Source organism: Nyctibius grandis, chromosome 6, assembly GCF_013368605.1.
Source record: "Nyctibius grandis isolate bNycGra1 chromosome 6, bNycGra1.pri, whole genome shotgun sequence".
Taxonomy (NCBI): domain Eukaryota; kingdom Metazoa; phylum Chordata; class Aves; order Nyctibiiformes; family Nyctibiidae; genus Nyctibius; species Nyctibius grandis.
Window position 1 is genome coordinate 55,509,590 of NC_090663.1, and position 25,623 is coordinate 55,535,212.

The window sequence follows — 25,623 nt, forward strand, 5'->3', positions numbered from 1 at the left end:
ACCTCCAATTACTCTATATTTGCAGTACTTCAGCACAGTACTTCACTTGCACAATAGCATTCTGTTGCAAAACAACTGCAGCCACTTCAGGTTGCCTGGATAATGCCTCCAACCCCGCTGCAAGCCCATGGGAAGTAATGCAAAGCTAGAAACTCTTTTTTAGTAACTTACTTGCCATTTCTGCCTCTTTTTTTTAAATCTCATCTGCAGCTTCCAGAGCTGCTCTTTTCACACTGACTCCTGTTTGTAGGATTTGGAATTAAAAAAAGCAAATATATTGAATATATATTCAAATAGATATATATAAATATACAGTCAATTGTATTCAATTCATTTGTAGTGTAGCTTAAGCTGATGAATGTATGAGGATTCTTGATGAAGGGTTTCAGTCTATATCTACTGGTGATTTGTTGCTTCCTGGAGTAAGAGCTAAGCTCTTAGCATTGGTTTCCCATGACTGATAAAAACCTTTGTCTGTTTAATTTCCATGCCCTACCAGCACTGGGTCTCCAGTGCTTGGTGAGAATCTGGTTTTGAATAGTTTTGTTTTAAAGATGATGATCTGTGCTCGAGCTGTGTGGAGATACTGAGCAGTCCTGCGTGCGTTGATAATCTATTGAAGAATGTGGGCCAAGTGTCAAGCTCTTCCTGAAACCCACAGAGTTTTTCAGGTTTCTCAGGAAATGTGTCACAAATAACCTTTCTGAAAATTAGTTCTAGTTTCTCAAAGAAGCACTTGGTTGTATCCCTACCAAGATTATTTCAGTACATGAACAGCATGAGTAGGTGAAAGGTGGGTTAGCCTCTCTGCAGTGATTATCATGATTGCTTTCCTGCTTGCTGCTTAAAACGACTCTTTTACAGGCTCTCTTTTTATTGAAATGGTAATAAATATTTTTTAAAAGCACAGTTACTATTTCCATTATCTGAGGGTAACCTGGTACTTGCGTGCTTTGCAGTAGAGCAGTCACTCATTGAAACTTGGTTCTGCTCCCCTTTACTTTCAGAAGATGATACCAAGATTTTGATACAGTAGATAAAAACTGAATATAGTGTTCAATAGTGAAAAGGCTGCAAAAAGCAGCCCAGGAGATACAGGAAGATATTTTCAAAAGTAGATTTATTTTTTAATGAAAAGAGAGTAGAATTGCAGATTGCAATTTATTCTTCAAATGTTTTTGGAAATACAGGTTACAAGATAAAGATACTGCCAATGAAGGTTGGATGGATAGCTATTTACTGCTGGATTCTTGGAAAAAATAATCTCGTTATGGGAGTTTATTAGATAATATTTTCCCTTTTGCATTTAAGAAGTGATTACGGCTGCTCAATCACTCTTAATCATTATTTGATGATCTTATTGTACATAAATTTTCCCATCTCAAGATGAATTCAGGTATTATTTTTGTTCCTGGAATTCTCTCTAACTCTTCTGCATATTTCTGAGAATAAAGTAACCTAATAAAAAAAGAACAAGTGCAAAAAAAGGCAGGTAATATGCAAATCTATTCTTGTAGTATGGTAAACAGTCATATGGAAGAGGAAGTTGGAAGATTTTATTTATGGAAATCTAGGTGAAAATTATGAGGTTTTATAATGACTCAGTAGCATAAGTGTTTACTTAAAGGAAGCAGAACTAACCCCACAAGTGCTTTTTATCTCAAATTCACTTCTTTTTCACTTTTGGGTCCTTATTCTTTGGGATTGTAACCATCTCCGAAAAATGAAGCTTGAGATGTGGACTCATATATAATGGACTAGATATGCTAACACTGAAGAATTGTAATGGAATAGTTAGTCTCTGTTAGCTTTGTTGTTCTTATACATTCTAGGATATAGCTTATAAATCCCAAATGACCTCTACCTGACCAATTTTTATTATACTCTTAGAAGGCTCTGCCTCACTTTGAAAATGTAATGTGCCGTTTTTCTTTGTGGAAACATGTTCTTTTGCTTCACTCTCTTTCAGAGAGTGTGTATGCATGAGTATGCATAGATGATAATTCTATATGGTGTTCCCCTTCTCTGAGCTTGTATATGTGTTTTCATTTTTTAATCAAAGTTTCCATGAATTTCATATTACAGGCCGGCTTATTGCAGACTGTAAATATAATAATGTAACCTTTTAGAGTGATGTTTTTATTTATATACCCTACATAGACAGGAAAGGGAACTTCCCTGCCACCTTACATAAAGAAATATTGAGGGATTTTCTAAAGTACTGGAGAAGTAAAATATGGTAAGTCATTCATCTTCAAGCCCAAGTAATCGTTTTCTTCCCAATTTTCTGCACGTATGTATTCAGACACAGAGAAATAAGATAAGCAGAAATAGAGACTAAAACCTTCTGAGGATAAGTAATTATTCCAAAGCCAGTTTATATGAGGTGAAATAGCCAGCTTTATGTAGTCAACGGGGTAAAAAGTTACCCAGTCATCAAACTTGTATCAGCTACTGGGACTCAGATCAGAAACACTCATGGTCTGCACATGTGTATTGTGGTTATGTTTGTTCTGAGATGACCAAAGAGGAAAGCTGAAACTTCAGCCACGATACACCTTGGTTTCTGTAAGCATAGCTGATGACAAAGATGAGCTTTCAAACCTGGCTTTTTCCTGAGTTGTGAGAAGCAGAGAAGTATAGTATGAAAGTCGTTTGGGGTTTACAGCCTTGAATCTTCTACAGGAGTCAGATGCATGAACTCCCTTACCTACAAAACACTGTGGAATGTAAGGAGGTCCTGCAATTTCCTCTTATTTAAGAACTAGTAAAAAGCGCTCAAGATCTCTGCTCAGGTTTTTTCTGTCTCAGGAGTTTAGACTATGTCCCATGAAAACGTCCCGGCCACTGTCAAGGCATCCTGGTACTCTGCAGCAGATGTATTTTCAGCACTGGTGAAGATGTTCTACAGTACAGAAAATAATTGAAAGTTTATTAATATAAAGCCCATGAAACTGAAGGAGGGATGGGAAGAAAAACATGGGAAGATTCTGTAGGGTAATGACTCATCTGGCAGGGTTCTGCGTTCTTGTCCCTTCTTCACTACCTGGTGTAAATTTTACGTTATGCTTCAGGAAGTCTTGTTTTGGCATCCTATTTCTTAAGACCAAAGAGGAAAATAGTGTTATTTGTGCGTGGGGGGAAAAAAAGAGAAAAGTGGAAATGCTTATGTACGAATGGTGTCTAAGATGTTTTGCAAGGGAAATCATGCCTTCAGTAAAGAAATACCAACTTTTAAAAATGAGGGATTTGTGGTCATGCCTGCAGCTGTGATCTAATTCCTAGAAAGGTCTTTTCTGTTACTATTAAATATAGGATATTTAGATACCCTCTTTTGTTTGGAAGCAGGCCAACAAAAGAAAAAAAAAAATATGTATATTAAAAAAAAAAAACCAAATCTTCAAAGAAACCAGTTGTGTTTGGAACAGTCTGCAGGGATATCCATGTAGCAGTGCTTAATTTTCTGGGTTTTTACTAACCTCTGGTAAGAAAATCAAGTACCAGGAGTTATGGGTGCAAGAAGCATTTATATTAGGTAGAATTCTGGTGTAGTCTTGTGGAGTCATTTGGCAAATTAATTCAACATTCTCTTAGATAAAATGTGCCACAATATACTCAAAGTATTCTATATGTATTGGTAATAATACAGTAATAATTAATTAATAATGATGCAGTAATAATTAAGTGATACAGTAATAATGAGATTCAAAACCTGCAGACAAATTTTAAAGCTTTATGTCTAATCATGTGATAGGCCTGCAGGCAAAGTCAATGTAAGCTAAGTTTACTCATCTTTTCTCAAACCATAAAAAGACTTGATTAAAGCACAAGTAACTGGAAAATGGAGCTAATTGTATCTGCTTAAGTTTTTAAGTGCAAAGGAGGGGGCAGAATTTGGACTGTAGGGTTGAACATAACATGTGTCCTTTTGCTTTGTAAAACAATTTCCGAATTTCCTTTAATGTTCATATTTCCTGTGTACAGTGATTACTGGTGTTGTTTTCTCAAAGTTGCAGAAGTAGTTTATAAGAAATGTCTTGTCTTAAACTATTGAGCTGGGAGAGTTGCTAATACTAAAAATGACTACAAGAAGAATAGTATGAAGGTTATGCTTCTTGCGTGGGGTTCCCTGTGCATTCATCACTTGGGTACTTATCAAATGTGACAGAAAAGAAAATGCACATTTTTTACAGGTACTGTTCTGCTGACTCAAGGAAAACAAAACCTTGAGCTGTTTCCAGGATGTTGGTAACAGGAAATATTTTAGGTTGTATTAGTGTTCTGCTAAAAAGAAAATCTGGGGTTTTTTTTATGATAGTGGGGGTTTTGTTTGTTCTTTTTTATCATTTTTGTAAATTAATAAGAAATTTTTCTCAAAATTATCTGCTGGCTACAACCAGCTGCTGCCAAACTGTTTCTTTCTCACTTTGATTGGACCCTTACAAACTTGAATTCATCAGTAGACATCATGCAATAATAACAACAATTTTTATCCCTCCACACATATCACTTCTGAAATTTTTTAAAATTTGTTTTCCAGTTTCTACATTGCATGTTTAAATTTGAATATGGTTAATGACACAGTATTTTTTCTTGTTTTTCCTGTATAATTGTAACTTTTATTTTCTTTAGCTACTTTCCAGTTCGCAATTTTTTTTTCCAATTTCAAGATGTTAAAGTTTAAAAAAAAGTTTTTGTCTAAGTTACTGAATATCAAGTCTATTCAAGTTAGAACGATTTTCAAGGCATTGCACACAAGAGTTTTGCCACCTTCATTTTACAGCCACTTCACTTAAAAGCAAATAAACAAACAAAAGAAACCCAAAACAACAAAAAACCCAAACCAAGAAAACGAACTAAAACCCACAGCCTCCACTCCTAAACCCCTCCAAATGAAAAAAAAACAAACTCCTTTTTAGTATGAAATTTTTAGATAAGGTGGGGGTTCTATAATAATAGCATACTTACTGTTATTTTAATATCAGTGTCCCAAGATTATATGTGTTAAATGATAGAAATCAAGACAGGTACTTTGAATAATCAGTTTTTTATTAGATTCTTCCAGCTTTGACAGGCAACTAATTACTGAGTGTCTGAGCAAGTCACTGTACATCTGCTTAATATTCCTTAATCTCTAAAATGGGAATATAATTATTCACATTCATATGTCTTTTTATAACTGGTTCTTGACAGGAGATAACTTAAACCAAATGCATGATTCTAGGTTTCATTAAAAAAATCAAAGATCAGGCCAGTTTCTCAAAAATATTTGTGAACTTGGGGTGATTTGAGTTTATAGCAACTGTGGAGCTGGAGCTGGAGGTTGACATACATTATGCTCCATTTATTTCTTCTATGGTTATTTCTTTAAATGGTAGAGCAATAGGTTCTCAGCCTCAGGTTTGTAAGTAGCCTGTTGTATAGCACTTTCTTAGGAAGTCTTCTACAAATGTGGGAAAGAGGAAGGGAATATTTGGATTGAAAGAGGTGTCTGACACAACCACAGTTTATGGCAATAGCTCAACTGCTGCCTCACTCTTACCTTTTAAGCTTGCTTTCTAAGAGCACAAAAATAATAGAAGCCAATGGAAGAAACAGCTGTTCTTCATTCTTCACACAGTTTCTGTCTTAAAATCAGAAACTATGACTTGATTTTAAAAATTTTTTTTTACAGACATACTCTGGAAACTACTCTTCAGCAGAACTTGACTACATTTAATTGACTTGCAGTGAGGCTTTGGGAAATGTAAATTCACAAGCGTTTCATATCACAGTGTTATAATTTTCACAGAGCTTTATATGGCTGAAGAACTGTAGGGTTATTAAAAACAAAGCATGAAGTCAAATTGCAGCAGAGAATTGAAATAATTTAAAGCAGGCCTTATTGGTCATATTTGGTGTGTATCCTGTAGAATGACATGAAGCTTTCCTTACTCTCTACTTCTTTTGCCCTTTCCGAAAGAGAAGCGTCATTACCAGAATTTATTGGATGAAATTTTTGAAATAAAAAGTCTAACTCAGCTTATCGGTGAGTTATATTCTGAGAGTCTTATTTTTTTTTATACACATGTAAATTATGAGTTGTGAAAGTAGAAATTATTCTCTCTAATGTAAGAACTACAAAGATGATATGGCACTATGTTCTATAAAAAATGGCAAGGAATCTAAATATTCAACATCCATGATCGTGAAGTCACTTTGAGCCCATAGCCCTGAATGTTTGGAGAGCAAATTTTAGAGCAGCATGGATTGTCCTTTTACCAAAATAATAAAATACAAAGTTTACAATTAAGGGGAGTAACACTAGTTCAGCAAAATCTGTACTGAGAAGTAAATAAGAAACATGTTAGTAGAAGCAGGGTCATTTGTACCCTATTTGGAAAGTGGCTAATTCTTAGGGCATTTTTGTATGTATTTTTTGTGTTGAAATTAGAAACCAATTGCTTCCAGATTTCGTAGAATCATAGAATGGTTTGGGTTGGAAGGGACCTTAAAGATGATCTAGTTCCAACCCCCCTGCCACAGGCAGGGACACCTTTCCTCTAGACCAGGTTGCTCAAAGCCTCATCCAACCTGGCCTTAAACACTGCCAGGGAGGGGGCAGCCACAGCTTCTCTGGCCAACCTGTTCCAGTGTCTCACCACCCTCACAATAAAGAATTTCTTCCTAATATCTAATCTAAATCTACCCTCTTTCAGTTTAAAACCATTCCCCCTCGTCCTGTCACTACATGCCCTTGTTTGTAAAAAGCCCCTCTCCAGCTTTCCTGTAGGCCCCCTTCAGGTACTGGAAGGTTTCCCCGGAGCCTTCTCTTCTCCAGGCTGAACAGCCCCAACTCTCTCAGCCTGTCTTCATAGGAGAGGGCTCCAGCCCTCTGATCACCTTCGTGGCCCTCCTCTGGACTCACTCTAACAGCTTCATGTCCTTCTTATGTTGGGGGCCCTCTGTGTTACATAAGAGTTGTTACCCTCTGTGTGACATAAGAGTGAAAGAGGTTACATATTTTATTTTCAACTGCAATGTAAGTTGCACTCAACAGGACAGTCCTGCCTTGCAAGAAAATGGGCTAGATGACTATGAGACTAATTTGTATGGTTTCTTCCATCACCATTCAAAGAGCGTGTGTGTGCGTAGGTTTGCTGAATGCCTCTCCTCCAGCAGAATAAAAACCTGCTCTAAAGAATAGAAAAGATGTTTAAGAAAAGGATTAATTTCAGAGTCAGCCTTTGCATTTTTAGACAGGCACATAAAACAGTTTTTCACTGCTGCTTTCCTCCCTGTTGTTATTTAATTCTTGACCGTGGCATTCATAGCAGTACATGTGGGATCGAATAGATTTTTTAAAGCACTATAATTAACAGGTATCTGTCTGTACTTCTCTATGATCCCCAGAGAAGATGCGGATGCCGCATCATTGGAAGTGTTCAAGGTCAGGTTGGACGGGTCTTTGAACAACCTGATCTAGTGAAAGATGTCCCTGTCCATGGCAGGAGGGCTGGACTAGATGATCTTTAAAGGTCCCTTCCAACCCAAGCCATTCTTGTGAGGCTATGATATGCTGACTCAGCGCCTCTCTGTCTTATTTTTCACAATGAATGGAAGACTGGATTTTTATACTGTGGTGCTCAAGAAATAGCGTCTTATTCCTGTAACACTCTCCCAATGTCAATACCTGTATTTCAGTGTTGTAAGCCAGGCTGCTCTACTACATGAAATGATTAAACTATTTGTCGCAAAAGGCTTGTGTAGATTTTAAAGTGAAATAGGAGGGAAAAAGCAGAAAAATGCCCTCCAGAAAAATCTCACACTGTAATCTTTGCACTTTTATGTCTCTGTGTGTGTATGTAGGCCTATGTTGGTGTATTAACACCTCTAGAATATTGATAATCTCATTCTCTGCAAAATTCAGGTGCTAGTGGAGTAAGGTACTGCAGCTGCTCCATGTCATAAAGAAATGATTTGGCAGCAGTCTTCCCTTCATCTCTACCTATCAGTCTGCATCGTTTGATTAATTAAAGTATTAGTTTGTCTTTCAAAAATTACAAAGGAGAATTAAAATGAGTATGAGAGCGGAAGACATTAGGCAATGACAAATGCTTAACAACAGTTTAGGGGTTTTTTAGGGTGCAGTCATCCCTGTTGACATTGCTTTGTGAAGTGTTCTTGCATTCACAAGTAGAGGCTAATAAAAATGATGAAATAGTGTATCGAATGAGAGTTTGCTCTCGTTCTAAAACAACATATAAGCAAGCTCTGAAAGTACATTATAAGGTTTCTTTTTAATATTTTTTTCAAGAATGCAGATACTATTCAGCAAATTTATGATCATCACACTAACTCTCTGTATGTGATATTAATAATACGGCAATAATATCTACCAAACCAGATGCTTTTCACAGCTAGACCCCAACATGATAGTTATGGGTATGACAGAAAACATGAAAAGCTTCTCATTATTATCAGCTCATTTGTTGCATAATGAATGTGAAGATATCACTGTAGTTAATCACCACATCAAGTTTATAGTGGAACAGTGCACAGAAGATATCTTAATTCTTATCCTGTGAAAGGTACATTGTGTATAAAATGTATTGTTTATATGATGATAATATCGTGTCCTGCTACAACTACAGAAGTAGATAGCAGTCTCCAATGACACAACAGGTGTTTGTGCAGTATTTTTCAATTTGCAGGAACAAATTCTTTGAGGCTCTGCAATTTGTGCAATCCATTAGTTAGCTAAAAAATGCAAGATGTATGTCAATTGTTATTCCTTTGATATAGTAGTTTTTACATTCATTTTCTACTGAAGGATCACTTTAGTTAATGAGAATGTAGAGCAATTGAGAAGGAACTTTATTATTTACCAGGAGATTTTCTAGAATTGTCTTTTTAAGATGCCTTTGATTATATGTTGCATAGAAAAAAAATGCACCTGAATAAATGCATTTTTTAGTAGGACCCCGATGTTTTGCCTTCCACTCCCTCTGCCCTCCTCCTCATTGTATTCTCTAGCCAACAATACTTCCTAAAAGGGACTGGCAAATGACAGCTGTATTTTTAATGAGATTAATGAGACACAGCAGATGATTTGGACAAATTGTACCATTTTTCTTATTAAATATAAGTGTAAAATGGTGGTTTAGAACTTGAGAACTATTAGAAATGTCTGTCAGGACGAGCTTAAAATAAATCAATGGTGATTGGGAAGTGTTTGTACTTGGGCATACATGCACAATGTACAGTGTAAATAAGGAAGATAAGATCTTAGAGTCTGTTCTTTCAAAATGTGAACACAATTCCGAACGACACTGACGTGTATCCACAATGTTGCAATAGAATTAAGTAGAAAAAAAAAAATCCACTATGTGTACAAGTACTGCAAACCGTGAGAGCAGTAGTTCTCAAAATTTCCTAAGAACTCCACAGATCTCCAGCACCTGTTGTGGACAAATGAATTGACCCCAGACTACATCTGAACATATTAAAATTAAATTTTGTAAAGGCAATGCAAAGACAATTGATTCCATACCTTCAGTCTTGTGTTTCAGCTTTCCTAGAAATTCTATATTTCTTTGTAATTAATAGGTTTGACAATACAATACCTGAAGCATTGGCTCTCACTGCATGTAAATCTATTCAGAAAAGCTCATAAAAAATGAGTCTTTATTTTCTTTGTCAACCTGTCAAGCCACCTTAATACTTCCAAAATGGGTAGTATACTCTAGACAGAAAAAAAGGAAAATTAAAAAAAGGTGTAATAGAGTGGAATACCCTTCTGTAATCAAATAGTTTAAAACAAATAACAGACTTCAGAAACAAGCAGAGCTATATTGGTTGTTTTACTGTGACAATGGAACATTAAAAAACAGCCGTGCTTCAGCAGAAGAATAGAGAGACTTTTCTGTGTTTAGGTGATAACTGCACTGTTCTTACTTTCACTGTATGTGAAACAGACTTTGCCTCTAGCAGTTTGCCAGATTGAAAAACCTGTAAAATTTCTCATTACAGAATCACAGAATCACAGAACGTTAGGGATTGGAAGGGACCTCGAAAGATCATCTAGTCCAATCCCCCTGCCGGAGCAGGATTGCCTAGACCATACCACACAGGAACACGTCCAGGCAGGTTTTGAATGTTTCCAGAGAAGGAGACTCCACAACCTCTCTGGGCAGCCTGTTCTAGTGTTCAGTCACCCTCACCGTAAAGAAGTTTTTCCTCATATTTAAGTGGAACCTCCTGTGTTCCAGCTTGCACCCATTGCCCCTTGTCCTGTCAAGGGATGTCACTGAGAAGAGCCTGGCTCCATCCTCATGACACTTGCCCTTTACATATTTATAAACATTAATGAGGTCACCCCTCAGTCTCCTCTTCTCTAAGCTAAAGAGACCCAGCTCCCTCAGCCTCTCCTCATAAGGGAGATGTTCCACTCCCTTAATCATCTTCGTGGCTCTGCGCTGGACTCTCTCTAGCAGTTCCCTGTCCTTCTTGAACTGAGGTGCCCAGAACTGGACACAATATTCCAGATGCGGCCTCACCAGGGCAGAGTAGAGGGGGAGGAGAACCTCTCTTGACCTGCTAACCACACCCCTTCTAATACACCCCAGGATGCCATTGGCCTTCTTGGCCACAAGGGCACACTGCTGGCTCATGGTCATCCTGCTGTCCACTAGGACCCCCAGGTCCCTTTCCCCTACGCTGCTCTCCAACAGGTCTGCCCCCAACTTGTACTGGTACATGGGGTTGTTCTTGCCCAGATGCAGGACTCTACACTTGCCCTTGTTATATTTCATTAAATTTCTCCCCGCCCAACTCTCCAGCCTGTCCAGGTCTCTCTGAATGGCTGCACAGCCTTCCAGCGTGTCAGCCACTCCTCCCGGTTTTGTGTCATCAGCGAACTTGCTGACAGTGCACTCTAATCCCTCATCCAAGGCATTAATGAATATATTGAATAGAACTAGTCCCAGTACCAACCCTTGAGGGACTCCGCTAGACACAGGCCTCCAACTGGACTCTGTCCCATTGACCACCACTCTCTGGCTTCTTTCCTTCAGCCAGTTCACAATCCACCTCACTACCGATCATCCAGACCACACTTCCTCAGTTTAGCTGCGAGGATGCTGTGGGAGACCGTGTCAAACGCTTTACTGAAATCGAGATAGACCACATCCACAGCTTTACCATCATCTATCCACCGGGTTACATCCTCATAAAAGGCTATCAAGTTGGTTGAGCATGACTTCCCCTTGGTGAAGCCATGCTGAGTGCCCCTAATGATCCCCCTATCCTTGATGTGCCTAGAGACAGCACCAAGAACAAGTTGTTCCATCACCTTTCCGGGGATGGAGGTGAGGCTGACCGGTCTCTAGTTCCCCGGGTCCTCCTTCTTGGCCTTTTTGAAGACTGGAGTGACATTCGCTTTCCTCCAGTCCTCAGGCACCTCTCCCGTTGCCCACGACTTAGCAAAGGTGATGGAGAGTGGCCTAGCAATGACTTCCGCCAGCTCCCTCAGCACCCGCGGGTGCATCCCATCAGGGCCCATGGATTTATGGACGTCCAGATTGCTTAATTGGTCCCTGACCCAGCCCTCGTCTACCAAGACAGATTCCTCCTCTATCCTGACTTCTTCTGGGGCCTCAGGGGTCCGAGGCTCCTCAGGACAGCCTCCAACAGTATAGACAGAGGCAAAGAAGGCTCTTTACACCTCTTTGTTTCAAATGTGTAAAGTTAGAAAACAAAAAGCATCGAAGAGAAGGGATTCCTGTATCATTTACGTGATGTTCCAGCCATATAGCTGCACTGAGAACAGGGGGATAATCACTTATAAAAGGAACGGAAATGGACTGTGTATTTTTATGGTGTAGCTCTCAGAGTGAGCAGAGGTCCCTTCTGCAGTGGTTAGAGTAAGTGGTGCCATGCAAAGCTGATAGTGCCGTATTAAGCTCAACAGAGACTCATTTTAAGGTGTGACTTGAGATTATTCATATGCCTAAAGTTAGGCTCGTGCATACAAAGCATTTGCTGAACTTGGGTGTGAATGGGGAAACATGGTGGAAAACTCTTTCATTCTCCAATCCAGCTCTTTAATCTTTGATTGAATTGTTGTTGCCAACTAAAAGTGTAGCTTCTCTAATTCCTTAAATACCAGTAACGTACAATTTCTTTGTCCACCAGACTGCAGAACAAGACGGCAGTATTTGCAAGGACGGTGGCTTCCCTTGAATATAGTGTGAGTTTTTTGGGTTTGCGGTGGGTTTTTTTCATATATTCTGATTAGATGTGGACTGTGTATTTATTAATGTTGCTATTTTTTTATTAGATTAAAAATGGATGCAGTTGTGGTTGATTAAAGAATGTGTTTTGGAGATAGCATCGACCTGTATGCAAGGGTATGTAATGTATGGTTAACCACTGCCAGTGATCTCAGGGAAACTGGCATTTGCTTATGGCATAGCCTGGAAAAATATCAACCCTTCTCTAACAGAAGCAGACCTTTACAAAAGTCCATTGAAAAAAAAATGACAGTAGTCCTGATACTTCTTTTGCTTGAGCATTCTTCCATCAGTGGTAATCCAGAAACTTCACTGCACATTCTCTGGTCTCACATGTACCACTTAAAGTCACAAGTGGATCTTCCATACCTATGTGTAGATTTAGTGTTGACGAATGCATTCTGTTAAGCTGATTATTTTTTCTTTTACATGTCTCCTGATAACTAGTGAAAGATATGTGCTGATGTATTGTTCAGTTTCTTGAGCTGTGCTTGTAAAAATACAAGATATATAAAGTAGGAAGAGAAATGCTGCCTTTACAGTTTGGCAGGCAGGGGGACGTTACTTTCTCCACAGAAGGATCTGGCACAGTTGCTCCTAGGCCTACCCTGCGGTCTCTTTCACCGTCATCATGGGAGCTGTGAAAATCTTGAAAAATTAAAATGAACTAACAAGTAGTGTAGTCAAGAATTTCAACTTGGCCTAGGTGTACTCTGATGCTGAGATCCCCGTGGTGCAAAGCAGGGAGCGTCTGGGGAGCAAACGCGTGAGGCCAATTACTTCAGATGCAAGGGACTGACTCCACCCTGAGCTAGAGCCCCACATTGGCCCCATGTGAGCCAGCCGTGGTCCCCGAGGGCTGGGGGGCTTGACAGCCAAGCCCTGTGCTATGCCTGGCATCTGCAGTGTGACATGCAAGGTAGCTGAGGACACATCAGCTGGAAACTCCCTCCTGATACGGAGGAGACAGTGGATTTCCACTCACTTTGTGCTATGACAAAATCAAGCTTACTGTGCCCTTTCTAAAGAGTTTCCAAAACTTAGTCAACTTAAAAGAGAAAAGCGAAGCATGCTGATGTTTTCCCTTCATTGACAAAATCAAGATGTGATTGCACGTACTCGACTGCCTATCAGTCAACAGAGAAACTTAACAGCAGCTCTAAATGTGTCACGAGTGAAATTTAGGGTCCAGTTGCAGTAGTGCATGCTGAATACCATGGTAATGGGAGCTGCATACACAAGGGAAGGTCTCTGTATGTGACTTTCTAAATTCCTACATGAGCACAGCCAGACTCTCAAACATGTCAAGTCCCTCTTGTTCTTGTTGACAATAATTCCTTTATAATATAGTTGGCCTTCTAAAGCTGTGTGTGATATTCATTCAATCAGACATGATAGTATGCGGTATAGCCAGGCATTTGCCATTATAGTTAAAAATGAATGGATTCTATAAAAATTTTCCCAACCAGAACACTCATATGGCCTAGATATGACATGGGATTTTATTCTACAATGTATCTCAGGATCTCAAATATCAGTTTCATTGATTTAAGCCCCAAGAAATTAATGTCTCCTAACCTGATTTCCCATTGGGGAGCTAGACCTGTGGCAGTGCACTCATAGCCCTGCAGGACATCTCAGATGGGGTTTGCCCTGAGGACTCAAACCCCTCAGCTTCCAGTTCTGAGTGTTAACAGCATGGTCATACTTCTCCCAGCAGCTGCATTCAGTTTGTCATTCATAATAATAATGTAATAGCAGCGGTTGAGAAAATACAGTGGTATTGGGTTCAGACACTGGAACAGGCTGGCGATATCAGTGGGACAAAGAATTTTCATAGTATCAGCAGCTACTGAGGACATTGGATAGTTGCTCAAAAAGTTACTGTGTTTTACATTTCCCCTTTTTTCTTCCTTTTCTCTCCGAACATTCCTGGACTTGTGAATTAGTAAATAATTGGGCAAAGTGTATATTGCTTCTATTGGTGAAGTATGTGTGTGCAATGTTATAAAGTGAAGATCAAACTTATGTGCTGAAATTGATCTGTGACCTCAATTCGCAATGGCATTTAATCCATGTACTCCCCCTCCTCTTTGAAATGAGGTACTTAATTTCCTGAGACTAAAATGGGGTGCTGAGGTCCAGAAATGTCATACTTTCATAGATAATAAAATTATAATACTTGAAAACACTGCAATGAGTGGACTTTGTCCTTTCTTAGTTAATAGAAGATGAACATTGATTTAAATCTCTTCACACTTCATCCTTGCAGTCATGACACATTTCTCTCCCATTTTTACGTTTTCTGGGCTGATGCCAGTAGACTGCGCAAATTACTCTAGAAATTGCTGATAATATCTAATTTGAATTATATTTTTATAAGTATGGGTCAATAGGACAAGTGATCTTTGAAGAACCTTTCTAATGATGTCATTGGTACTTGGTGAACTTATTGAGCATTTGTATGATTTGGTCTATATTCATTTAAATTGACAGATTTCTGGTGACATGCTGGAGTGTGAATGAGATAGTTAAACACAAATAATTCTCCGCTAAGATACAGGACATTATTGATGTGCTGAGTGTTTTTAAAAAGCCAGTAGAGAGTTACATTTGTGCTGCCCTCATGCAGATTCTGAAATAAAGCTGAAAGTAATGACATGCTAATAAAACAGGAGGGGGAAACTGGTGCCAAGTAGTTGCTGTGTCAGCATGTTGGCTCCTGATGCAATCATGGGAATACTCCTTGAGTATAGTTAGAAATGACATGTTTAGTGAGGCCTGTTTCAGCCGAGGTGAGCAGTGGGGTCGGAAGAAAAACGAACAGCATCTACTTTTGTATAATTTTGAAGACTTTTCCCCTCTGTAAATAGTTTTGTTGCATCATTTTCTAGAGAGCAAGTGTCTTACAGTATCTGTAGAAATAATTTGCTTTTCCTCTTCAGCTATTCATTACTTTCTGTGACAATTTTTCTTATAGCCCAAAGGGTTCATTTTGGACGCATACTCCAAATAAGTTTGCCATCACTTCAGTTCTCTTATTTTGCAGCTGTACATGAGGAAATGAGAGAGTATGTAGCTCTCACCATAGAAGTAATCTAAAGTAATTTTACCCTTTATTTGCTCATTTGGGTTGTTTGTTTGTTTGACTTAGTTAAAAGACTGTGTCTGAAAGAATAAGCATCAAAACTTGAGTGTAATTTCAGGCCTCAGCAAGGAAAGAATATCATACCTCATACAAGAAAATCATACCACATGCAAAAGTAGTTAAAGGCTGCATTTCGAGCTAGCTGTAAAAATTCCAGTAGACCTGTTTCACATCAGAAAATTCACTCCTCTCAACCAGAGGATGATTCCTGAAACCACAGGAAAAGGAAAATATTCCAGCCACATCAGCACAATCCGAACAATGCCTTTTGCCTTTTCATTGAAATGGCTTTTCTTTTAGAAAATGAATAAAAATAATACTCCCCCACCCGTGTAACACAGAGAGATAGATAAACAAATTGAATACAATTGAAATAAAACACAGGGACCTAAAAATGTATATATCGGAATAGGAACAATTTCAAAATGAAACAGGGTTTTTGTGGTTTGTTTTGTGGGTTTTTGTTTATTTTTTTTTAGTTTTCTAATTTTAATTAACAACTGAAATTAAACTTTGAGAATCAATTATGAAATAAAATTTCATTATCACTGTTTGAAGTGTAGTGCATGTGCTGCTGTGCACTGACATCTCCTGAAAGGAACAGTGTCATCTTTATGATATCTTAAAAGGCTTTTTGTGTAGCTAAGTTAGATACTCTAGTGAATAAGGCCTTATTTTCTGAAGGAAGACAATCTAATTCCTGCTAGGATGCTCAGGCAGGAACTATGGTTACAACTTTTTTTTGCAATTCACCTATATATTTATTTGTTTTACCTATGGAGATACTTCCACACTAGAGCATGGGTAATGTCTCATTTCTGTGAGGTAGCTTGTTTAAAATGTCAGATGTAGTATTGGTTAGAGGAGAAATTTTGAAACTTGCATCCGATACATGGAATGGTAAATAAAATAAGCAGTGGTCAGAGCAGAACTGGAGTAATTGTACTACTGTGAGAAAAAGCATCATTTGTGAAGGCTACATGGAATTTCATCTAATCCAGTTCCTTATATGTCCAGATGCTGTCAGGGGTAGGATTTGTGTCAGACTGAGACATGGGAGAAAAAGCATAGGAGTTTATTAGGGATATCTGTGTGTGAAAGAAACAAGTAAGATTCTCAAGAAGGTTCATCTGTTGAGAAACTTGATGCTGGACTGGTGAATGCACTGTCTTGGGAGCAGTTCTCTGCTGCCCAGCGGAAGGGCTATGGGGCTGATTGTGGATTTTTGTGATGGCAGATGCAAAAGAAACACTAGATTACTTGGACTTTTCTGTATCCTCTACTCAATAAATGATCTGGATTATATTGCGGACAAAGCCAGGCTTGAGATGACATTTCCCAGCTGTAGAATAAACTGTACTCCACAGTGTTGGCTGGAAGGTCTCTGTTTTGCCACGCTGTTCTGCAACACCATCAACAGCTGCCCTGTGTGTGTGCACAAAACCTGTGCGTGTTCACTTCCTTCCAGTATGGCATTTGTTACAGAATTACTCTACAGGGATAGAATTTGCCTAATTACTATCATTATTTTCCTTTTTTTTTTTCTTCTTAATTTTAACCTTGTTACTTAGTAACCATGTAAAATTGTTCCTTCAAATATTTATTAACAATGATTGCTGGGCTATGTCATCATTGTCAGTATAGATGTATCCCCAAAATGAAGCATGTGTGGTTTTGGTTTGAACTGTTCCATGAGGTTAGAAACAATCATGTTTTAAGGTATATCATTGGACAAAGTCTTTTATACCCTTAAATGCTACCTGGGTACACAAATAGTCATTTTTGTGGAGAAGACACGGTTTGCAGCATCTTGCATACCAAGCCTATTCTTGGCCACGTGTGGCTTTGCTTTATAGAGCTAAATAAAACAAGGGAAATAGAAATGGGGGCAAGGGAGAGAATAAATGTTTTCAGCTGATATTTGCACACAGATGACAGGTGAATGAGGTGGAGAGGTAAAGAACAGCTGTTCCAGATGGCAGCAGCTTCAGGAGGGAAAATGCTGAAGTCAAAGCGGTCAGACTGTAGGAAGAGATGATGCTCATGTAGGATGAGTGGTGCTGGCAGGGAGTTGATAATTAGAGGTCAGTGGGAAAACGATGATAAACACTGTATGAAGTTTATTTCTCTTATAGTGGCCATTGCCTGTATATTAATCTTTTTCAGTTCTTTTCAGCACTGATTGCAGGTATTTACCCGAAACGATCGGTGATCAGCATTTTCTGTTATCTTTGGCTGCCTTGCCACATATGCTGCCGTAGCTGAGTTTTGTATTGATAGCAGACACTCAAGAATGCACCAACCTGAAAACTGAAGAAATTTCATAATGACTAAATATAGTTTTCAAAAGTCTGTTTTTGAAGCATCCCTTCTGTCTCTTTAATCTACTGCCTGGAAATGAAAGCTTTAAAGGTGCTTGAAAATCTAACAGCTCTGGTTTGAGGGTTTTAAACAATATCACATTCTTCATAGGACTATAACTGTAATTTGAGCTACCTCTGCATAAATAGTTGATACAAGACGCAAATGTAAAATAATAGGAAATTAGTGATGCTAAAAGTGACACTGTACTTTAAAGAAAGCAAAAAAAACCACCCAAAACTTCTTGGCTTGGATTAGCCTTGGAGTTCTTTTTCAATACACATGAAGAATTGGCTGTGCAAGGGTTGGATGCCCTCACTCTGCCAACTCCTCCTGCGTTTAATGGTTTCCTGTTTATGATGCTCTGCTTGAGTGTTTTGGGGGAAAAGGCAAAACAGTCACTTTCTGTCAGATTTATAAAGGCAGAAATTATTTTAATTAACTGCTTAAACTTAATTTACTGACTTCAAGAGTCAGACAGTTAGCTGGAGTGGTTGTTTTACAAATCCAACAGGAATTAGACCTGAAATAGTTTATATCAGCTGCTGACCTGTCTATTGATTGTGATTGTCAATTCTAACTCATTTTCCCAGTGCTGCTACCATTTTAGGCTTATTCTCACCTCATTTGAATTTTATGTTTTTTAATTGTCACTAGACATGATGTTAAACGTATATCCTAGCCTGTTGTGGTCATTCAATGTATTAAATGGCACCTTTGGAAAGGTAATTACTTCTCATTTCTTGGCCATGTTGCTATATAGGTAATTTGTTTTGTGCTTAATTAGATTTCCCCAATATTTCTAGCTGGAATCAATGTTTCTCTTCAATTTATGTCTTAAATTATGTCAAAATGTAGAAATTCTGTATATTGTGAAGTAGCTTCTGGGCTCTGTGTTGAGACAACTGCTCTTCAGGAGTGAGTGACGGGATGATGTTATAGCAAAAAATATGTCTTAAGTGCTTATGATTAATGCTTTGGGAAGCTACAGGTGAAAGGTGCAATGTGATTTCTGTTCTCTTTCCTTTTTTTTTCCCCCCAGGGGCAATTTTTGATGAATCTGCCAAAAAAGATGAGGAAGTTTTTCGAATGGCAGTTGCTGATCTAAATCAGAATGATGAAATCTTACAAACAGAGAAAATCACGTGTTCAGTGACATTTGTGGATGGCAACAATCCGTTTCAGGCGGTTCAAGAAGGTAGGACATATAAAGAGATTTCCTGCTGTTGTTTCTGCAGAGACATGTGAAATACTACCCTGATAGCTTCTTAGCTTTGTGAGAAATTTGTAATTTTTATGGGCTTCTTTTTACACAGAATATAAAATATTGCATTTAATTTTGGATTTAGCTGCTGTAGTTTGTGTTGGTCTAGTGACTTCAAGCTATAGCTTAGCTTTTATCTATTTTGTAAGGAGAGGCTCTTGAAAAATAGTAGAGAAGTCAGACAAAGTTTGCCTACATCTTCTCTGTTTTGCAAGCTGTTTTGAAGTTATCGTCAAACTGATAGTCCTTACTTTATGACCTCTTAATATCACTTTTCAGTTTCATTTCATGTAACAAACAGCACTTAGTTGAAAAACATAGGTTGTTGTGTGGATAACGTTTTCAGCACCTACACCTGAAAAAGCTACCTATTTTATAGGAGGGATTAGAGATAACCTGGTAACTCAGAAAGCCACCTGTGTCCAATATGATTTTGTGCTCAGTCCATCCTTTGTCATTCCCCAATTATTGAACAAGAGATGAGGATGTTGCTTTGGTCTCCTGTGATAGTGGTAGGATGATAACACGACTTAATATCTCAAATCCCTATGAGCTGGATTAGTATATCCTTGGTGTGACTGAGCAGTTGTCTGGAGAGACAGCTATATGAAGTCTTGAGAAATATGGATTCAAATTTGTTTCCTAAACTGATTATTTCTTTGCTGTTCTGGCACACTAACTTCTCTCTGAGATGCAGCTGATGGTTATTGTAGGTATATTATGAAACTTTTCTTAACAAGAAAACAAAATTTTGGTGACTTTCTATATCCTTATTGGCTCTCTATTGACACTTAAGGTATAAATTGAGTTTTAAGCAGCAAACTTGCAAACAGTTGCTCCGATACTTGTGAAGTCGAAGGTCAAAACCTGTTTGTCTTCAATGAACTATTGACAAGACAATATTAATGAAAAGGTCTTTAATGCTTATATGACAATTTTTTATCAGCATCATTCTTAATTTTTGAGAATTTAGGAATTTTTTTGTTTTGTTAAATTTTACAAGTGGATAGACCTGTGTAATGAGAAGCGTTAGTGTGGGCTTGATAAGGCTGAGGCAGAAAAATAAGTTATTTTGAAAGTATTCCAATCAGAATCAACTCAATCTATTTCAATCTGAAAAGACCAACATAAAAACTGAAACTATTGGATACCTTTAGAATCCACAGGGGGTAAATGGATAAGTGAGGTCAATCTTTTTTAGATACTTTCTGCACTGTTACTGTTTAAGCTTTTTTCAAATTCATCCAGGATGCATGATGTTAGATGACGTTCTGTGGTTAACATTGATTAACACTGACACTTAGCAATTAATTTCCTTTCTCATTGTGTTAAAGCAGTTGCAAATTATTTCACAGAATGATGTTTTAAGCAACTTATTTATTTATTTCTAATTTAAAGAAAGTAGGAGTGTCTAGTGAAGTAGGACATTCCAAAGGAGTTAATGACCCGATATTTCAATATTCATTTGCTTATTTTTTGCAAAAATTACATTTGTCATTTTTGAAAATATCTTAGTATAGTCAATATTTGAAATGTGAATGGAGTACATGTAACATAAATTTTATTACCATGTGTTAGGGGCGAAAAGGTCTGTTGTGATATTGATGAGTTCCAGAAAGTATTTGCCAGTAAAAACTGTTTCTTGTAAATGCATGGTGAAATATAGCTACGTGGCTATCAAAGCCTCACATTCACTATCTTTCAAGTACCCTGTGTTTTGTTTGGCATAATTTGAGTGAAGAACAAAGGTTGCATCTTTTGCATGCATATTTCTGTGAAATATTGCTGTCGAACTTTTACCACAGTTAATGTGTTTTCTTTTATTTGTTTTAACTGAATATAAGGATAAGCTGCACTGTAATGTTTCAATTACTTTGCACCAGTTTCCTCCCTTTCTCCTTTCCTCCACATCTTTACATCACTTGCCCCTTGTTCTTAATTGGATTTCTTACAAGTGTTAGTAGCAGTGAAGAGGACCTCTGTAACTGCCACATATTTCATGGTTTATGCCTTAGAAAAACACGTAGCCAAAATGCACTATACTAACACCAGAAAAATATCATTTAAACAGGCTATTTCTGTGTTCTATTTGTAAAAAGAAATACTAGAATGAGGCAAAATCTCATGGTTTTAAACGTGTATGGCATTCAGTATGCCCAAACTTGCCATTTCCATGCCAGTGTGACCCTTTCCTTGGAAGCATAACAACATTGATATGAGTCCAAGGTACCATGGCCTCTCCTATCAGGTAGAGCCTAATGTGCAAAAATTATTTATTTATTATTATGTTCTACTACTTATTGATGTATATTATTTATATTATTTATTATATAGTTTGCTTTGTTTTAGTTCACAATATCTGTTGTTTTTTTCATCTTGTCTAAACTATAGAATAGCCTTTAAAAAAAAGAGCTTTTAATGTTTGGTAAAATGTTAACTTAAAGCATTAGAGCCATAATAATAACTTTAGATTGGTCTAAATTTGTTTAAAATATGCCCTTTTTAGTAACTAGAGTAAGTTCTTAAAATATTTGCCTAGGATTTTGAATTTCAAAAAACAAGAAGTCATGAGCAAAGATCTGATAAAACAAGACATTATGTACAGAGGAGATATTTACAAGTTTATTTTTCATAATGATCCGCTAATAGGCAACATGTATTATTTCTACCTTTTATTTCATTTTATTAGCAAAATTAGCAAGTAACTCCTAAACAATGTAAACAGGATCACTCAGATACTTAATATTGATTTTGGGATGTAAAGATAGTGAATTTGAGAGGATCAGCTGCTGTGTGGTACTTACTGTTCTTCCTTCAGAATCTGTTTTTATAAATTATTATGGTGTCCTGAAATGTCTTCCATTTGTACCTTAGGGCATCTCATTAACAGTTCTGATTGGAGGGATGAGATTGTATTGCAAAGCTGAGTGGGTTTATCCTAGAAGAGCTGTGAATGACATGCCCTGTAATATCACTGGAAGTGCCCTCAGGGACAATTTATAGGCATGTTATAGTGCAAGGAAATAGGAGGTGAAATTGAGTTTCTTTAAGTTAGGGAAATTTTTCTCCCCTTTGGTGTATGCTCCGACAGAGAGGGCCAACAGCAAGCATGATGCATGGCAGTTTACTGTGTGACTCATGTTTGCATGTCAGCATCGTGGGGTAGCACGGGCACCCATCAGGATGGGATGAGGTTGAGGTTGCCCCTTTCAAGTCCAGGGCAAGCCCGGTTGGTAGGTCGAGGTGAGGACCAGCAAGGTGCATGGCCAGGTGTGCGTACCTCCAGCCTGATGGGCACAGGGAAGACTTTGCAGAGGAGGAGAGTGGCCAAGAAGGATGACTGATATGCGTAGACGGTGCATCCCAGGCCCTCACAACAGCTGCAGCCAGGTCGCTGAGATGTGTCAGTGACATGCACCTGTGGAAATGTCCAACACAGCATGTTCCTTTCTCTCTTCCTTTCTTTCTTCAATACAAAATACTTCACAATATTTATAATACTCTTTTATTTGATCTCTCAAAATATTTGTATGCTTGTATGAGTGAGAGAGGAAGAATATCATGCCTGGCTTTTTTGTGCTATGCCCATGTCAGGTGCTACAAAGGGAAAGCAGGAATTTAAGTTTTCTTTTTATAGACAATGAAGGAAGGTAGGGATAGTCAGTTTTTGCATGGTAGCAAGTTGGTATTTTAGCACTACGAAGCAAGGAGTTACAATGCTATATCCATACTAGGTGGCAATAATAATATATATTAGCGTAAACTTTACTTTCTTCCTTGTGAGACTCCAATTTACAGCAGTGTTTAAATAGTGGTGGGATAGGCTTTCAAAAGGTTTAGAGTTCTACAATATACTTAAACTGTAATTATTTTGAATAGAGTCATGTTTCTATATTTCTTTTTAGTGGACTGGGGTTTTTTTCCTTTCACTGGGAAATTTGGTCAAAATAAATACATTGCTTCCCTTGTTTGTCAGAAAATCAGTTTTTGTTCTTTTATCTTTCTCTTACTTTTATTATTCTTGTGCTTACTTCAATACACTAATAATTAAAGTCTAAATTTTATGGTTCAAAGCCTGCTATTTTCTCCAATCCTTAATTTCTCATTAATAATATGATCATATGGTTGCTGAATGGCTAATGTGAAATATGCAATAGCCTGTGTGTTTTTGTGGGATTCTCTGCTGAGTTACCTTGGTAGACAGGCTACTAAATATCTGTTTCAATCCACTGCTAATGATTCTTTAAACCCTCCTTGTCTTCTAAATGTTTTCCACAAGGTCGTATTCTTGCAATACTGAATTACTTATGTTTGGGGGAAGGTGCTTTCCATTGGTGCAGGTATTGTTGTCTGATGTAGTTCCTATCCCAAACCAAGTGGAGGGAGCAGGGGCTTTGGTAACTTGAACCAGAGGTAATGCTTTGGCTCGTGCTGATCTGCCTCCTTAGGCAGCACAGTTTCTACAGCCCCCATGCTGCCATTTCCACTTGCACACTATGAGTTACAGAGCAAACTCTGCAGGTGTTTGCAGTGCTTGAGGCATCTGCAGCATCTGGAGGGCTGTTGGAGCTCGGCAGGACAGACATCCAAAGATGTGCAGGGTCCTCAGAGATCCATTCCCAATATTTTTAACCTCATGGCAAACATTTTTTTTTCTATTTGGTGCTAATATTTTTTTATCCTGTTCCTTTCTCCTACCTTTTTTTTTGACAATATCATGTTTTACCTATCTTAAATAATAGCTATATAGTAGGCCAATGTTTTCTTCTATAGGCTACCTACAACGCATGACAAATAGATTTGACTGATGCTGTTTGAAATCTGCTTTGTTTGACAAGTTTCCCTATTGCAATCATATATATGTCAGTTTTATTTTTATTTTTTTTAAACCAACCTTTTTGTCATTCAGGTTAGTCACCAGAGTATGCTTACAGACACCAACTCAAGCCTTCGTAATGGCTTTTGAAAGCTTATTGTGATCAGTGAAGTAAATAAGGCAGTGAGTCATAACTAAATGGGATTCAGCTGTAGAGTAACAGAGGTTTGTAGGACAGCAGTATGTATGAAGGTCACATGCAGGATTTTATTCAAGCAAAGTTTTATGGTCAGAAAGTACGGCCTGATGGATACATCTGCTTTGACCTTTGAGACTAGACGAATGTAATAAGATTGTCCTTTCCTATTTTTCTGATTGCTGTAGAAACCTGTTTAAATCCACAGATTTCATGGACTGCTAAACTTTCTTTCATTTTTATCACTTATTTCTCCAAATTTTTCAGCATTCCTTGTGCTGTTTATTAACCCAGTACATGCTTGGTTTGAGATTAAACCTTTACAGGGTTGCACTTCTTTATTGCCCTTCTGTTTCATTCCAGGTTTGCTTTCTTATTTCCCAATAAAATGGATTTTGATGTGCATTGATATTACTGAGTAGGAAAAAAATCATTTTCAACTAGGATTTGAACTATAAAAATTAAGGGCAAAGAGAAGGAGAAGCATTTCAATAGTGATATAAAACTCCATTGTAAAATCAGAAACTGTTGGAAATGTTTGCAATTGCAAATTACTTGTATCATCAGTACTTCAGAAAATATGACAAAAAAATCTTTTGAATTACCTATCCTCTGTGCATCCACATAATGTATCAGCAGTGGTGGCACTGTGCCCTGTTCCCAAAGTGCTGGGTGAGAAGCCTGGTACTCTTACACAGGCTTTGTTCTCATTTTAGTCCTTCTAACCCCACAAAATCAATCAGATTTCCAATTTGCATAAATGTGCTATGGGAGTCCAAGTGTTGGCAGCTTAAGAAAAAAAAAGATTTTACAACACTAGTGATAACTTCATGACAGTTGGGAAGACAGTGGTTGCATGGGAGAAGATCATGGAGAAGGGGAGAGTGAGCACTGACTGAACTAAAAAAGGGATGTGTAATAGAGGCTTAGTTTATGAGGAGCAGGATGCATGTTTAACCCATTTTCAGCAACAATTTTAAAGCTATTGTAACCTTCCTTTACCTGGAAGTAATTTACCCAGAGCATACTGCAAACCGTAAAAGGGGATCAGATTTATTTTGAGTAAGGCCTCATACTGTTTCAGCTTTCACAGTAATTGCAAGACTTCCATTGCTCTCCAGTCTTTGAATTTTGGGCTCCGATGTTTTCTAGTTCCTAATTCTTTCTGTACTAATGTTTTCTCCAATTGCAAGACACCTTCTATTATCTTGTTTGCAGTTTAAAAGCAAATTCTGGCAGCTGTAAGCTGCACTAGACTTTCAGATCCTTGAAGATAAGAAAAATCCTTTACCTTCAGCTCCAAAAAAATCACCCCAAATCCAAATAAATAAATAAAAAAAAAACCCCAGAACATCAAGAATGGATTTCTCCAGGGTTGTTTAAGCAATGTGAGGTTCAGGAAAAGAGGTGCAAACCTCAACAGTCCTTAGTATTTATAGATGGCAAATCTAAAAAATTTAAAATGCAGATATTACTGCAGCTGAATAAGCTTTTCTGAAGTATGCTTTCCAAATCACTGAGCCAAAGAGGGGAAAAAAGAGGCTTTCTACAGTGCAGGCTAGGGCA

General features: G+C 37.9%; 1 protein-coding gene across 2 annotated transcripts in view; it reads left to right on the forward strand.

The window, feature by feature from the left end:
- GRID2 (glutamate ionotropic receptor delta type subunit 2) overlaps positions 1-25,623 on the forward strand; it is a 774,093-nt gene that overhangs the window by 142,729 nt on the left and 605,741 nt on the right. For both annotated transcript variants that reach the window (XM_068403567.1, XM_068403569.1), the window contains exon 2: positions 18,824-18,979. In XM_068403567.1, coding sequence (XP_068259668.1) covers positions 18,824-18,979 — 156 coding nt within the window. The remainder of the gene's footprint in view (positions 1-18,823; positions 18,980-25,623) is intronic.